Source organism: Sciurus vulgaris (genome assembly GCF_902686455.1).
Source record: "Sciurus vulgaris genome assembly, chromosome: 8".
Taxonomy (NCBI): domain Eukaryota; kingdom Metazoa; phylum Chordata; class Mammalia; order Rodentia; family Sciuridae; genus Sciurus; species Sciurus vulgaris.
This window is the reverse complement of record NC_136468.1, coordinates 146,362,316-146,375,894: the sequence shown is the minus strand read 5'-3', so window position 1 is coordinate 146,375,894 and position 13,579 is coordinate 146,362,316. Positions and strand designations below refer to the sequence as shown.

The following is a 13,579-nucleotide window of genomic DNA, read 5'->3' as shown; positions in this document are numbered from 1 at the left end:
TGTTGTTGTTATTATTACTGAAGCATTCTTTTTTTACTTTTTTTCATTGTAGATGGACACAATGTCTTTATTTTATTTACACATGGTGCTGAGAATTGAACCCAGTGCCCCATGCATGAGACAGCACTTTACCACTGAGCCACAACCCCAGCCCAACTGAAGCATTCTTAATCCATACTGAGTTTTATTTTATTATTATTATTTTTTGTAACCTTGACACATAAAAAATAAGTAACATTTTGAGGGTGGTTACATGCAATTTTGTAAATGACTACATCGTTGTAACTAAATGATACTACTAAACCTTTTATTTTTATATTTTGCCGTGCTGGGGCTCATGTGTACTAGGCAAGTGCTGTACTACTAAGCTACACCCTGAGCCCCATACTGATTATTAGGCTGTGTCCTTTTTTCCCAAAATACAATTTGTCATTTATTCTTGGATTTATCAGCTATTTGAGTGTCTGATGAATCTTGGATTATTATTATTATTTTTTTGGTCCACATTTGGACTGAGATTGAAAATAATAACTTGTGGATTTATATTTGTGTGCACGTGGAAGGGAATATACCTGGAATTATACTAGTCATAGTATATAAGTCTTAAAGTATCTCATAAAGGACAAGTGTCACAAGATACACAAGGTATACATTTATTTGAAAGCACATTTTATCTAAATTTGACTCACAATTGCATGTGAATATATATGTGCTGTAAAAAAGGTGTTAGGTGTTTGTTTTTTTTTTTTTTTTTGGATCAAACCAAGGGCCTTGAGCATGCTCAGCCTGGGTCAACCCTTGAGCCATGCCCCAGCCCCGAATGTGTCTTAAGATATCAGTAATTTGTACATTGCTTTGTATTAATCATGAACAACTAGATATATGACATTTAATTCTGAATGCATGTATATATAACAAATATATTCTATATTAATATTGCATATGATATATTCATATATACTTGTTACATGCATTATGTAATCACATGAATATATATATATGTATATGGTGTGTATATACATATATACTATACATTAGTAAAACTGATAAATTTACATTGCTTTAGGAAGATTATTTTAGAACTAGATTTGGGCTGCCTTAGCCTCCCAAATGTCTGGGATCAGGTGTGTGCCACTGTGTCTGGCCTATTTTTTGAAATCTTTATTGTAGTCTTCTTTGATTTGGGTATATAAATTGGCATTATATATAATTGTATATAATCCCAACTTGACAATAACATTGAAAATGATCTACCATTGCAGAATGGTCAAAATCTTATATTTATTGGGTATTGGTTTTCTTAATTATATTTATTTGTGCAAGTTTGGGAACCAGGTGGGTGAGTCAGAATTGTCCTCGAAGTGAAGAAAGGGGTCCACGCAGTCTTATTTTGGCTTGGTAGAGACAGGAAGGTGCGTTCTGGGTACAGATCTGTAGCCTCTGTGCAGCAAGATGCCATTTGGTTCCCTGAAAGGCCTTTCATTTGATTCCAGCATTAACAACCTGAATATATATTACTTTTTAAGTTATTTTTTACAACTTTTTTTTAGGTAGGTGCTCTTTTCTTCACTTTGCTGACAAGGAAACTGAGAAACCTTGTCTAAAGATCTTACCCTGTGGAGTGAGGAACTTGAAATAGCTGAAGCTTTGACTCCTTCACTGTTTGGGGTGTGGCTCTCTCTCCTTCTCAGGGCTGTATGACACTTTGGGGTCTGCAGTAATGCAAAATAGATGACACATGTGGAAGACTTTGCAGAACAATTATGAAACAATACCTGCCATCGAAGTTAAGAAATCTTAACATTCCTTGGGAGTTCCCGTGAGGTCTTCCTTGTTCTGGAAGGGACTTGTATTCTGTTCCTTGGCCTGCCATAACAGGGTCACAAACTGGGAGGCTTGAAGCAACAGAAATTTATTCTTGCTTGGTTTTTGGAGGCCACAAGTCCAGAGCAAGAAGTTGGCAGTTTTGGTTCCCTCTGGCCGCTCTCTTTGCCCTTCCAACTTTTGGTGACCCCAGAATTCCTTGGCACAGAGACACGTCATTCCAGTCTCTTTCTGTCTTCACATGGCCTTCTCTCTGCGTGTCTGTTCTTCCTATAATGGACACTAGTCATTGGATTTAGGGCCTCCCTTGAATCTGGCATGATCCTTACCTCAGTTATATTTGCCTGGACCCTTGTTTTTTTTGGGGGGATGGGTACCAGGAATTGAATTTAGGGATACTTGACCACTCAGCCATATCGCCAGCCCTATTTTGTAGGGGCTCACTGAATTTCTTAGCACCTCGCTTTTGCTGAGGCTGGCTTAGAACTCATGATCCTTCTGCCTCAGCCTCCCAAGGCACTGGGATTACAGGTGTGCAACACCAGGCCCGGCTGCATGGACCCTTTTTCCAAATACAGTCCTATTACAGGTTCTGGGTTTACATATATTTTGGGGGCTACTGTTAGATTCTTCCATTCCTTGATTATGTTTCTCATTTCCTGGCCCAGCGTTTGCCACTGGGACATGTTCCCAAGCTACAGGTTAAAATTTGAAGAATAGAACCCAAGTACACGCCTGGGGTCTGGGTGAAGTTTCCTTGGAGAGATCAGCTGGGACAGTCAGTGGCCACCCCAGTTCTTGAGCCCTGAGAAGGGGAGAGATCCACAGCTCAGAAACAAATCAGGAGAAAGAGACTGGAAGACATGAAGTTCTTGTTCTTGTCAGAGTGGAGGGATTTTATGAAATTTAAAATAATGTTTTAAATTTCTGTATTAAAAAGTAATTTAGGGAACTCACATGAAATAAAAATTAACCATTTTAAACTGAACAATTCAGTGGCATTCCAAACATCCTGGGCCCATTAAGCAGCAGCTTTCCTCCACTCCCTTCCTTCCTTCCTTCATTCCTGCCTTCCCTCCCTCTCTCCCTTTCCCAGGGTTGAACCCAGAAATGCTTAGCCACTGAGCCATATTCCCAGCCCTTTTTTGTATTTTATTTAGAGACAGGGCCTCACTGAGTTGCTGAGGCTGGCTTTGAACTTGCAGTCCTCCTGTCTCAGCCTCCTGAGCTGCCTGCACCACCACACCTTGCTCCTACCGCTTTCTTCTCTATGGATTTCCCTGTTCTTGACATTTTACGTGAGTGCTGTCATACAGCTTGCGGCTTTTTGTGTCTGCCTTCTTTGACTTTGCATAATGTTTCTGAGGCTTGTCTGTGTTTCAGCATGTGTCAGTACTTCATTCCTTCTTGTCGTTCTGGGGGTTGAACCTAGGGCTTTGTGTCCACTAAGTGCTCGATCACTGCCTTACATCTCCAGCCCTTTTTATTTATTTATTTTAATTAATTAAATTTTTTTTTTGTAGTACTAGGGATTGAACCTAGGACCTCGTGCATGCAAAGCAAGCACTCCAACAACTGAGCCATATCCCCAGTCCTTGTTTTTTATTTTGAGAGCTCTCACTAAGTTGTTTAGGACCTCTCTACATTGCTGAGGCTGGCCTCGAGATCTTTTTTATTTTTAGATAATAATAGCATATTTCACCATGTAACCATCACCACCATGTTACTATATATTCATAAGCATTTCTGACGGCCTAAATCTTCTACCAAAGACAGTTTAGTAATAAATTTTTTTTTTTTTTTTTGGTTCCAGAATTGAACCCAGGGACACACTACCACTGAGTTATATCCCCGGTCCCTTTTTTCTATATTTTATTTTGAGGCACGTCTTTCTAAGTTGCTCACGCTGGCCTCAAACTTGCAATTCTCTTGCCTCAGCTTCCCAAGGTATTGGAATTACAGGTGTGATCAGTGGCATCTAGCAGTTATAAATATATATATATATGTATATATATAAATTTATAACCTAGCAGTTATAAACTTCACATCACCCCAGTTTCTCCACCCGTGTAGTTGACCCTCATCACCTGTTTGTTCTGCATCTGAAGATTCAACCCACCATGGATTGAATATACTTGGGGGAAAAAAATGGGTTCATACTGAACATGTACAGAATTTCTGTAGTTATTATTCCCTGAATAGTATGGTATATCAACAAATGTACACAGCATTTACATTGTATTAGGTATTATAGGAATATGATTTAATGTATCTGGGAGCAAGGACATACCTTACATGCAAATATAGTGTCACTTTCTATAAGGGACTTGTGTGTTCTTGGATTTTGGTGTCTTTGGGGGTTCCTGAAACTCTTCCCTCTCAGATACTGAGGGATGACTAATTATAGATGAAATGGACTGACTAGATAATACCACCTCCCTGCAGGCACTTCTCGTATTTTATGTGCATTAAATCATTTACGTCTCAGGACATCCCCTGTGATGGCTATTATTTTTGTATTACAGGCAGGGAAACTTAAGCTCAGAGAAGCCAAGTGGTCGAAGGCAGAGTTGGAAGTCCAGCTGGGATTTGAATTCATGAATCTTAGTGTGGTGCTGGCACAGGCAGCTGAGTTCTGGCCTTCCATGCTGACTTGGAGGAAACTCTGGGGCTATGATTTTATTTCATTTTGTTTTATTTCTTGGTACTAGGGATTAGACCCTGAGTTGCTTAACCACTGAGCCACATCCTTAGTATTTTTATTTTTTATTCTGAGACAGGGTCTCACTAACTGACTAAGGTGCCCACTAAGTGACTGAGGCTGGCCTTGAACTTGTGGTCCTTCTGCCTCAGCCTCCCCAGTTGCTAGGGTTACAGATGTGCACCACCACACAGTGCGGAGCCTGTGATTTTAGGACCTTTATTCTAGCTCTTACCTCCCCAGCAACCTTCTTGAATTTTACCTTGAGCAAGGTTAGGGTTGACAGGTGGGCAGAGATGGGAGGCTGGTCAGAGAAGGGGGAGACCTTGGGGGCTCAAGCAGCAGGTTTGTCTGCCAGGTGGGCCTCTCAGAAAACCTGAATGGAGCCCACCTGTTTCAGTTAAGGAAGCACCAGCACACTGCCAAGATCACAGCCAGAATTTCCAGCAAAGGCCAGGGATGCCCCCTGGTGGATCCACACCCTCCAGATGCAAAAACAAAGCTAGTTTTTAGATCTGCTTCCCAGGATCTGTAGGCTGGCACCGTGACCACTGAAGTCTGGGGTTCTTTTTGTTTTGTTGTGTTTCACCATGTGATCAGAGTGTGCAGTGTTTATCGCAGGATGAAGGCTAAGACCCTGGGCTCTGGCGTTTGATCGAATTGGCTTCACGTATCAGCTGTCCCTCACTAACTGGACTTTCTACATCCAGTTAGTTGTCTGAGCTTCAATTTCTCATCCATCAAATGGGCGTAACTGAAGTTCTGCCTCGAAGAGCCGCGACCTTGAGATCTCTGTAGAGGGCGGGGTCATGCTGGAGCACCCAGTGAGTGTGCATGGTTAGGACTGGCAAAGAGCGTCTTCCAGGGAACGGGACCTGGTTATCATCTGTGGGCCTGGTTTCCCCTTTGTAAGGTAGGGTCAATCTAACGTAGCTTCCAGGGTGGTCGTGGAAATCAGACCTTGGACTCAAGGCAGGAACGTCTAAGTTCTGCTGCACACTTAAGAGGTTAATTTTATGACTTAGTTCCTACTGTGTGAATGGCATTGTTTATTTATTCAACAAATATTGACCCAGGGCCTGTTATAGGGCAGGTTCTGAGCCCAGAGCTGGGCATGTAGCAGTGAACAGGATGAGATCGTTCTTTTTTTTCAGGTGGGGACAGTGGATGAGACTGTTAACCTATATCAGCATCCAAGTTCATTGAGAGTTTTGTCTAGTTGAAGAATCAGCAAACTTTTCTCTGTAAAGAGCCAAAGAGGAAGCATTTCAGGCTTTGCAGGCCATGTACTTCTGGTGACCACTACTCAGTGCCACCCCTGGAACATGCAGGTGGCCCTAGACAATGTGGAAGCCGAGGAACATGGCTGGGTACCAAGCCAGTTTTATATGTGCATCTGAGAATTAGAATTTCATACAATTTTCACATCAAGAAATACTATTTGATTTCCACCATTGCATTTAAAAATTTAAAAAGCATTCTTAGCTTGTGAGCTTTACTAGGCATTGGGCTGGATTGGCCCTGGGGGGCTGTCATTTGCTGACCCCTAGTGAGCGAACCCCTCAAGTTTCACCGCAGGTGAATAAGGGGTCACCTGTTTCATTTTGTTTCTTTCTCTCTTCTTTTTCTGCCCCCTGGCACTGGGGATTGAACCTGGGACCACTCTTTTTATTTTCTTTTTTGAGACAGAGTCTTGCTGAGTTGCCTGGGGTGACCATGAACTTGTGATTCTTCTGCCTTACCCTCCCAGTTTGTTGGGATCACAGTCCAGGCATGGGTCTCTGTACCCAGCCCACGTTTTGTTTTGTTTTGTTCGGTATTTCTAAGTGTCCATGGACCATGCATTTGTCACTGAGCTGTTGGGGAGCTGGAGTCTGTCCAGATGAGATGAGTTCCCCTGGCGGTCATAATACTCATTTTGCCTGTGACATGCGGGAGTGCCAGCCTTCTTAATAAGTCACCCTGAACTTGGCAGTCTGCGTTGTCTGTTTTCTCCCCTTTCAGAGTCTGTCTCTCCCCTAGTCATTCCTCCCCTCGTGACTGAAGTTCTGGAGACGGTTGTTCCCATTTCACAAACGGGCAAACAGAGTCTCGCAAAGGGTGGAGAGTGCCTCTAGGGTCGTTAATCAGTGGCACTGATTAGAAAGCTCACCCTGGCCGCAGTATGGGCTCAGTGGGAGGGGTGGCCTACAGCCCCTTTAGGAAGCCGTTGAGGACACCTTAGAAAGCAGTCTCTGGTGGAGGGAGGCAGGCAGGGTGGAGAGAGGTCGGGTTGGGAAAACAGGACGTGGCGCAGAGGCCAGGAGAGCAGGAACCCTGGAGGAAGAGCAGGTGTTGCTTTGCGGGGGCTTCCAGTGGGTCGTGGAGTCTGTGCGGACAGGAGGGACCAGCACATGGATTGTGCCCCTAGGGAGCCGGCGGCTGGTGGATGTGATGGACGTGAACACCCAGAAGGGGACGGAGATGAGCATGTCCCAGTTCGTGCGCTACTACGAGACACCTGAGGCCCAGCGGGACAAGCTGTACAATGTCATCAGCCTGGAGTTCAGCCACACCAAGCTGGAGCACCTGGTGAAGCGGCCCACTGTGGTAGGCCTGGCTCCCCGCACCTGCCCTCCACCCTGTCCCGCCCGCCCCGCCCCTGAGAAGGGAATGGCTGGTGTGGGCAAGGCCAAGGCTGGTCCCCTGGGTGCCGAGGGAGGAGATGTTGGGAGCGGGTTTGCCTTTTGTGTTGGCTGAGGCAGGAGGAAGGGTGGAGTGGGCCAGGGCAGCTGTTCAGGGCACCCAGAGACTTCCCGGGGGCAGAGGGGGCACTTGCTTCTGTCCTGGTAGTGAGGCCAGGAACGCTTAGAGCGGCCTGGGTTTCAGGTGGACCTGGTGGACTGGGTAGACAACATGTGGCCCCAGCACCTGAAGGAAAAGCAGACGGAAGCCACGAATGCCATCGCAGAGATGAAGTACCCGAAAGTGAAGAAGTAAGACTGCCTGGTTGGTGGTGGGAGAGGGGAGGGGTGGCCCCCAGCCTTGGGGGCTGGAGGGGCATGCCTGGCTGTCTACGTGAATTTGAGTGTCACGTTGCAACTCCCCCTTCAGAGCTGAAGGACTGTGCCTGCACGGGGGGCCACTGTTGGGACATGAAGGGTGTGGGCCTTGGTGTGGGCCGGTTGGCATCGTGCTTCTCTGGAATGCTTCTGATTCCTGCACTGGGTAGGCTGTCCAACCAGCTGGCCCCCGGGGCTCCCCACAGCTCCCCCAGGGAGGACAGGATCTGAGAAGGAGGGGCCTCGGGAGACGATTCCTTGTACACCTGTGTGTTTGTGCATCTGTGCAGACCTGTGTCTGCTCCCTCGCTGTGACAGCCTGTCCTGGGAATGGGTATTTTCACTGCCCACGGTGGACACTGTTTTAGGCCGGAGCAGGGGAGGGGCCTAGTGTTTCTCTTTTCCTTGGTGTTGAGACCAGCAGAACCTTTCCTGAGCAAAGCCTGGGGTCATCGTACTCACCAGAAGTGTCTTAGAGGGTACCCTTCCAGCAGGAGGTTGGTGCAGGGCAGGGAAGGTGACCATGGTCAATAGCTGAGACCTTGGAGATGCAGCATGACCAGCAGCATAGCCTGTGATTGATTGTTTGGCACCAGCAGAAGCACCTCTGTGTCTCTCCATGTTCAGGGACTTGATAAATGGACCCCTGGGCAGAAGTAACCCCCTTTGGGATTTCCACCAGCTCAGGCCCTCCAGGTTTCCATCCCTGAAAGGGGAAAGAGATGCTGGCTGTCACAGGCAGGGCTAGTGCTCTGGGCTTCCTAGAAGAGCTGGTGGCCTGGATCCATTAGCATCTCTGCTCTCCCTGCTGCCAGCAATGCCCCCGGAGCTTCCAGGCTGTGAACCTTCCATTCCCTCCATTCCCTCCATTCAGAGCGTATTGAATGCAGAGTGCCTGCCAGGCTTCCTAGGGGAGGCCAGCACACTGGTCCCCGGCTTCTAAAGGTTTTGCTTTCAGCAACCCCCTCGGCCCCCCCCCCCTCTAATGGCCTGGTAGACATTTTTCCTCCCCTTCCCCTGAAGCTTCATACGGGTGTTTGGATTGGGGTTGCATCGATGGGAGAGACCCGGCTCCAGGTGAGGAGGGAGAGTAGCAGGGTTTGTTTCCAATTCCATTCTTTTCTGACTGCAGCAAAATTTGCAGAGCCCCTGGGAGGGGAAGTAGAGAGAGAAAAAAAGACCAAAGGCCCCACCCTGTGGAGAAAGTGCCCTGCAGCACAGGGCGGTGGGCTCTGATCCTGGGCCCAGGGAAGCAGATTCTTGGGAGGAGTATCGGGAAGGAGGAGTCCTTCTGGGCTGATGCCATCAGGAAAGCTTGGAGAGGATGCTGAACCTGGGCTTTAGGTGACAGTGGCTGTGGGAGGAAGGGGGAGGGATGGAGGAGGGGAAGCGCGTCAGGTTGGGATTGCAAGAGAGGATGTGGGGCTCGTTAGAGGCAAATCACGCCCCTGGACTGACCCATCATTTGATTGATTCATTCAGCAACTGCGTACTGAGCATCCGATTGGTGGTGAGCACTGGGGGGGAGGGAGGCTGATGAGGCCCCTTTCCCACACAAAGTGTCCAGTTTATGGGGGAGACAGATGTTCATCCTGTAATGAGAGACACACTTGGAAGCATGCGTTTGAGATGAGGCCGTGAGGCAAAGAGGCGTGTGGTGCTTTGGTTCTGGCACCAGGGGACTTACCTGGTCAGGGAGGACAGGGAACAAATTCTGAACTGGGTTCTAAAGGGTTTAGGGGGTTCCTGAGGCGATGGGGGTTTTCCTGGCTGGGTACAGAGGGCCTGGGATGGCTGGGAGGGACCGGGGGACAGCTGGGAATATGGAAGCAGGATGGTGGTGAGCCAGACAGAATAGAGCCCCAATTTCCCCTGAAAAGAGTCAGAAACCTCTCTGAGATTCTAAGTGGACAGGATGTGTTCAGGGTTTTATTCTGCAAATCCTCCGTGTGGATCGAAGTGGGCGGGGCCGAGCAAAAGGGAGGAGGCCCTGTCTGGCCTAGATAAAGAAGGATGGGGCGGGGAGAGAAGACAGGAGAGGACACTTGGACACCTATTTAGGAAGTAGAATAGGTAGCACTGGGTGATGTAGATATCAATTGGTTAAGGTCTGCCTTACCTTCCCGAGATTCCTTTAAATAGCAAGCTCTATAAACACATTTCGAGTCCTTTCTTAGGACCCCAAAACTGAGCTCACACAGTTTGCTAGGACCGCATGTCTGGAGGCATCGGTTGGATGGTGTAGCAAATAGATTTCAGAACTCTGTCAGCAACCACAGAAACTTGTTACAGGATTTGAACCTTGTTAAGAAGGAAATTGTCACCTTGGAAATAATCCATTTGTTTGGCTGAGAAGAATGCTGATTTCAGATGTTCATAAGCAAGGTAAAAATCCCACCACGGTAAAGTCCTCTGGGACGGTGGAATGGTTGTGTGGAATTTAATTAAAATGACATTGTTTCTGGAAATCGCAGCGCTTTCTTGCTGGAGGCGCCTGCGGAGCAGAGACAGCTGACGGCCCTCCTGAATCAAAGGGTTGCGGGCGTGAAGGGGGACAGCGAGGCACCTCGGCTTTCTCCCTGGCTCCAGGATTTATGCCATTCACTTGGGGTCTGAGGGTGCTTTAGGGATTTCAGCGGGTTTTGGTTGAGATACCTAAGGCAAGGGAAGGCGACCGGAGTCCAGGGAGTACACGCAACCTCGGGAGACAAAAGGTGTGCTCGCTCGTGTGTTACCTTAGGGTGCGAGGCTCGCCTCCAGGCGGCTGGTAGATCACAGTGGATACAGTCAGGCCCCGCCCTCGTGGAGGATGTTCGGAGCTGGGGAGAAGAGGCAGGCAAGCAAACGGCAATAGTTTGGTGATAAGGGTTTCAGAGAGACAAAAAGCAGGCAAGTGCAGTGGTGCACACCTGTCATCCCGCAATCTGGAAGTCTGAGGCAAGAGGATTGCAAGTTCGAGTTCAGCTTGGGCAGTTTAGTGTGAGGCTCTAAGCAACTTAGTGAGAGCCTGTCTCAAACTAAAAAAAAAAACAGAATTGAAAAAAGGGCTGGGGATGTGGCTCAGTGGAAAAGGACCCCTGGGTTCAATCCCCAGTACAACAAAACAAAACAAAACAAACGCCTACAACAAAACCATAAAGCATGATGAAGGGGAAAGAGAATCATGGGTGGCAACCCGACACTGATCTCACCCTACATCTTGGCCATTGCCTCTTTCTCCATCTCTATGCTGTAGAAATGCTTTGATTGTGTAGAACTATTTGTCTTAAGATTCCCTTGTTGTCTAAGCAATTGACAATTATTTGGGACTATCCCTGCATTAGTTTTTTTTTTTTTTTTTTTTTTTTTTTTTTTTTTGGTGGTGCTGAGGATTGAACCCCCGGGGCGCTTTACCACTGAGCCACATCCCCAGCCCTTTTTATTTTTTATTTTGAGACAGGGTCTCATTAAGTTGCCCAGGCTGGCCTGGAGCCTGCAGTCCTCCTGCCTCAGCCTCCTAGTCTCTGGGATTACAAGTATGAGCTACAGTGCTCAGCTGCTTTAGTTCTTTATTGCTGCATAACCATGACCCTAAAACTTCACAGCTAAAAATACAATTTTTAGCAGCTTAAAACAAGAGATTTCTGCAGGTCAGAAATCTGAAAGCAACTGAGTAGGGTGGTTTGGCCCAGGCTCTCTTACGATCTGTGTCAAGACAGGTCTGCTGGGCACAGTGGGACACCCTGTAATCCCAGCTGTTCTGGAGGCTGAGGCAGGAGGATCACAACTATGAGGCCAGCCTTGGCAATTTAGCAAGACTCCGTCTCAAAATTAAAAGGGCTGGGCAAGGCTCGGTGATAGAACTCTGCTCGGTTTATTGCCCAGTACTGCAAAAACAAAACCAAAAAGATTTAAGCCTGGGTTGCATTTATCTGAAGGCTCAATGGAGGGAATGAAGGATCCACTTCCAAGATGGGCATTTACGTGGCTATTGGCAGGAGGCCTCAGTTTCTTGCTACAGGGGCCTCTCCACAGGTTCATTTACAGCTCTTCCCCAGAGTGAGTGGTTCAGGAAAAACCAAGGAGGGGGACACACTGCTTTTCATGACCTAATTTTCAAAGTCACATCCTGTTTGCTTCTGCCATCTTCTGTTGATTAGTCCAGCCCCTTCTCAAGGGGATAGGAATTTGGTTCTACCTCTTGAAGAGAGGAGCATAGAAGAATTTGTGGACACATTTCAAAGCCTCCACAATCCCGGATGACATGGGTGTACCCTTTTCACTAAGGAAGACTGGGCATTGTAATGCATTCCAGGAAGGTATTAGGGAGTCTCCTCCCCTTCTCTGCTGCTCTGTAACACCAGGGTTTGCAGAAATGAGGTTGGCTGGTGTAATGAAGATGTGCTGGGGGCCAAGAAGCAGTGGAGGAACTCAGAAGCCCAGCCAAAAGGGGACTTCACGTAAAGCATGTTTGGCCCTATGTTTGAGAGTTCAGTGCACCCCCTTTTTTCTTAGTTTGTGGGGGCAGTAGGAAAAAGTGGGCAAGAAGCTGAAGGACAGGATGAAAATGGGCATTGGGCTGAGCAGCTTGCAGGGGCTGCTTCTGCCATTCTCTGGCCCCTGCAAGTCTTTTTTCAGATTCGGTTTTACCTTCTGCGAAGTGGCGGTTCTGTCATCCCTAGCCTGCCTCCCTCCCCTGATGGGGGAGTGGATGTGAAATGTGGAGTGCGGTCCCCCTGTGGGACAGAATGTGTTTCCATGTGGCCTGCCGGAGTCTGGCTTCTCTGCTGTTCAGCATAGAGCTTTTCTCTACAGCCACATTCCCTTTTTAACCCCCAAGACCTCCTCTCACATCTGTGTTTCCTCCTGGCTTCATAAATCATCACCCCTGTATCCTATCAGACAGGAAAGCCAGCCTAAGAAGCCGCCAGTGTCAAACAGGAAGGCCAGGCCTTTGGATTCCTGGTTTCTTTTTCCTACCTGTCTACCATTTTCTGTCCCGATAGGTGTGCACCAATGCTCTGTGTTAGGCACTGGTATGAATATCTCAGCAGTCCTGCTGGCAGATGTAGTATTCTTATTTTGCAGATAAGGAAACTGAAGCTCATAGTGGTTCAGTGCAGGTAATGTAACAGATGAGTGTAAGACAGTAGAGACCAGTGGGGCTTGTGGATAACTAGAGAGGCTGGTCTTTAGAAATTCTTTAAAAAAAAAAAAAGCATTGTCAGCCAAAGCGAATACATCCTGGTTTGACCCTTGAGGCCACCAGTTAGAGGCCCTTGACTAGTTCTACAGATGGGGAGGCTGAATTTCTGAAAGGGGGAAGATCTGTCCCAGGTTGCACAGCTGATTAGAATAACGATAGGGTTGTTGCTGGTGCTGCGCTTACACAGAGGAATCAGATACTGTCCCTGCCAACAAGGAGCTGAGGCATTTGTGACTCACAAAGATAAATCTTTCATGTGGACAGCCTGGTCCAGCTGTTAGGGTGGTCTCTGTTGGCTTATTTAACCCCACATCCATTTCATAAGTATGATGAAATTCTTGCTCTAGGCTACCTCCCAGTGATTGTTGCTTAAATACAAGATGGAGCCCATTTCTCAGACTTGTTAATTTTTCTTTTAAATAGGCAAAACATACACCTGCTGAGTAAATCCAACCAGTTAAAAAGAGTTTATAGTTTAACTTCATGGGCAGACCACTGCCAGGTACTAAAAGTGGTGGACTTGGCCACTTACAGCACCAGGAAGCAGCTCCCTGCCCAGGTGGAGGATCACCTTGAAATGGCTTCAGCGTTTGCATCCCCAAAATGTGGACGATGGGGTTGTCTGAACGGTGAAATGAGATCGTATGTGTAAATAGCTGTGTTAATATTAATGATTATGTAACTGGAACCCATAAATATTGCTGGGTAGCCCCAGTGAATGGTGTTTGGCCAAAGAATGGAGAAGCTTGGTTTCTGCCCCTGCAGAGGAGACGTCTCCTGCACCCTTGTGGTTTAGGGGGAGGGTGTGGGGACCCGGTGGGAGGGCGG

At 47.3% G+C, this 13,579-nt stretch overlaps 1 protein-coding gene across 7 annotated transcripts in view; it reads left to right on the top strand.

Annotated features, from left to right (window-relative positions):
• The window catches only part of KDM2B (lysine demethylase 2B), a 115,779-nt gene that overhangs the window by 21,452 nt on the left and 80,748 nt on the right, over positions 1 to 13,579 (top strand). For all 7 annotated transcript variants that reach the window (XM_079149504.1, XM_079149508.1, XM_079149510.1 and 4 more), the window contains 2 exons: positions 6,936 to 7,114; positions 7,394 to 7,500. In XM_079149504.1, the coding sequence (XP_079005630.1) occupies positions 6,936 to 7,114; positions 7,394 to 7,500 (286 nt within the window). The remainder of the gene's footprint in view (positions 1 to 6,935; positions 7,115 to 7,393; positions 7,501 to 13,579) is intronic.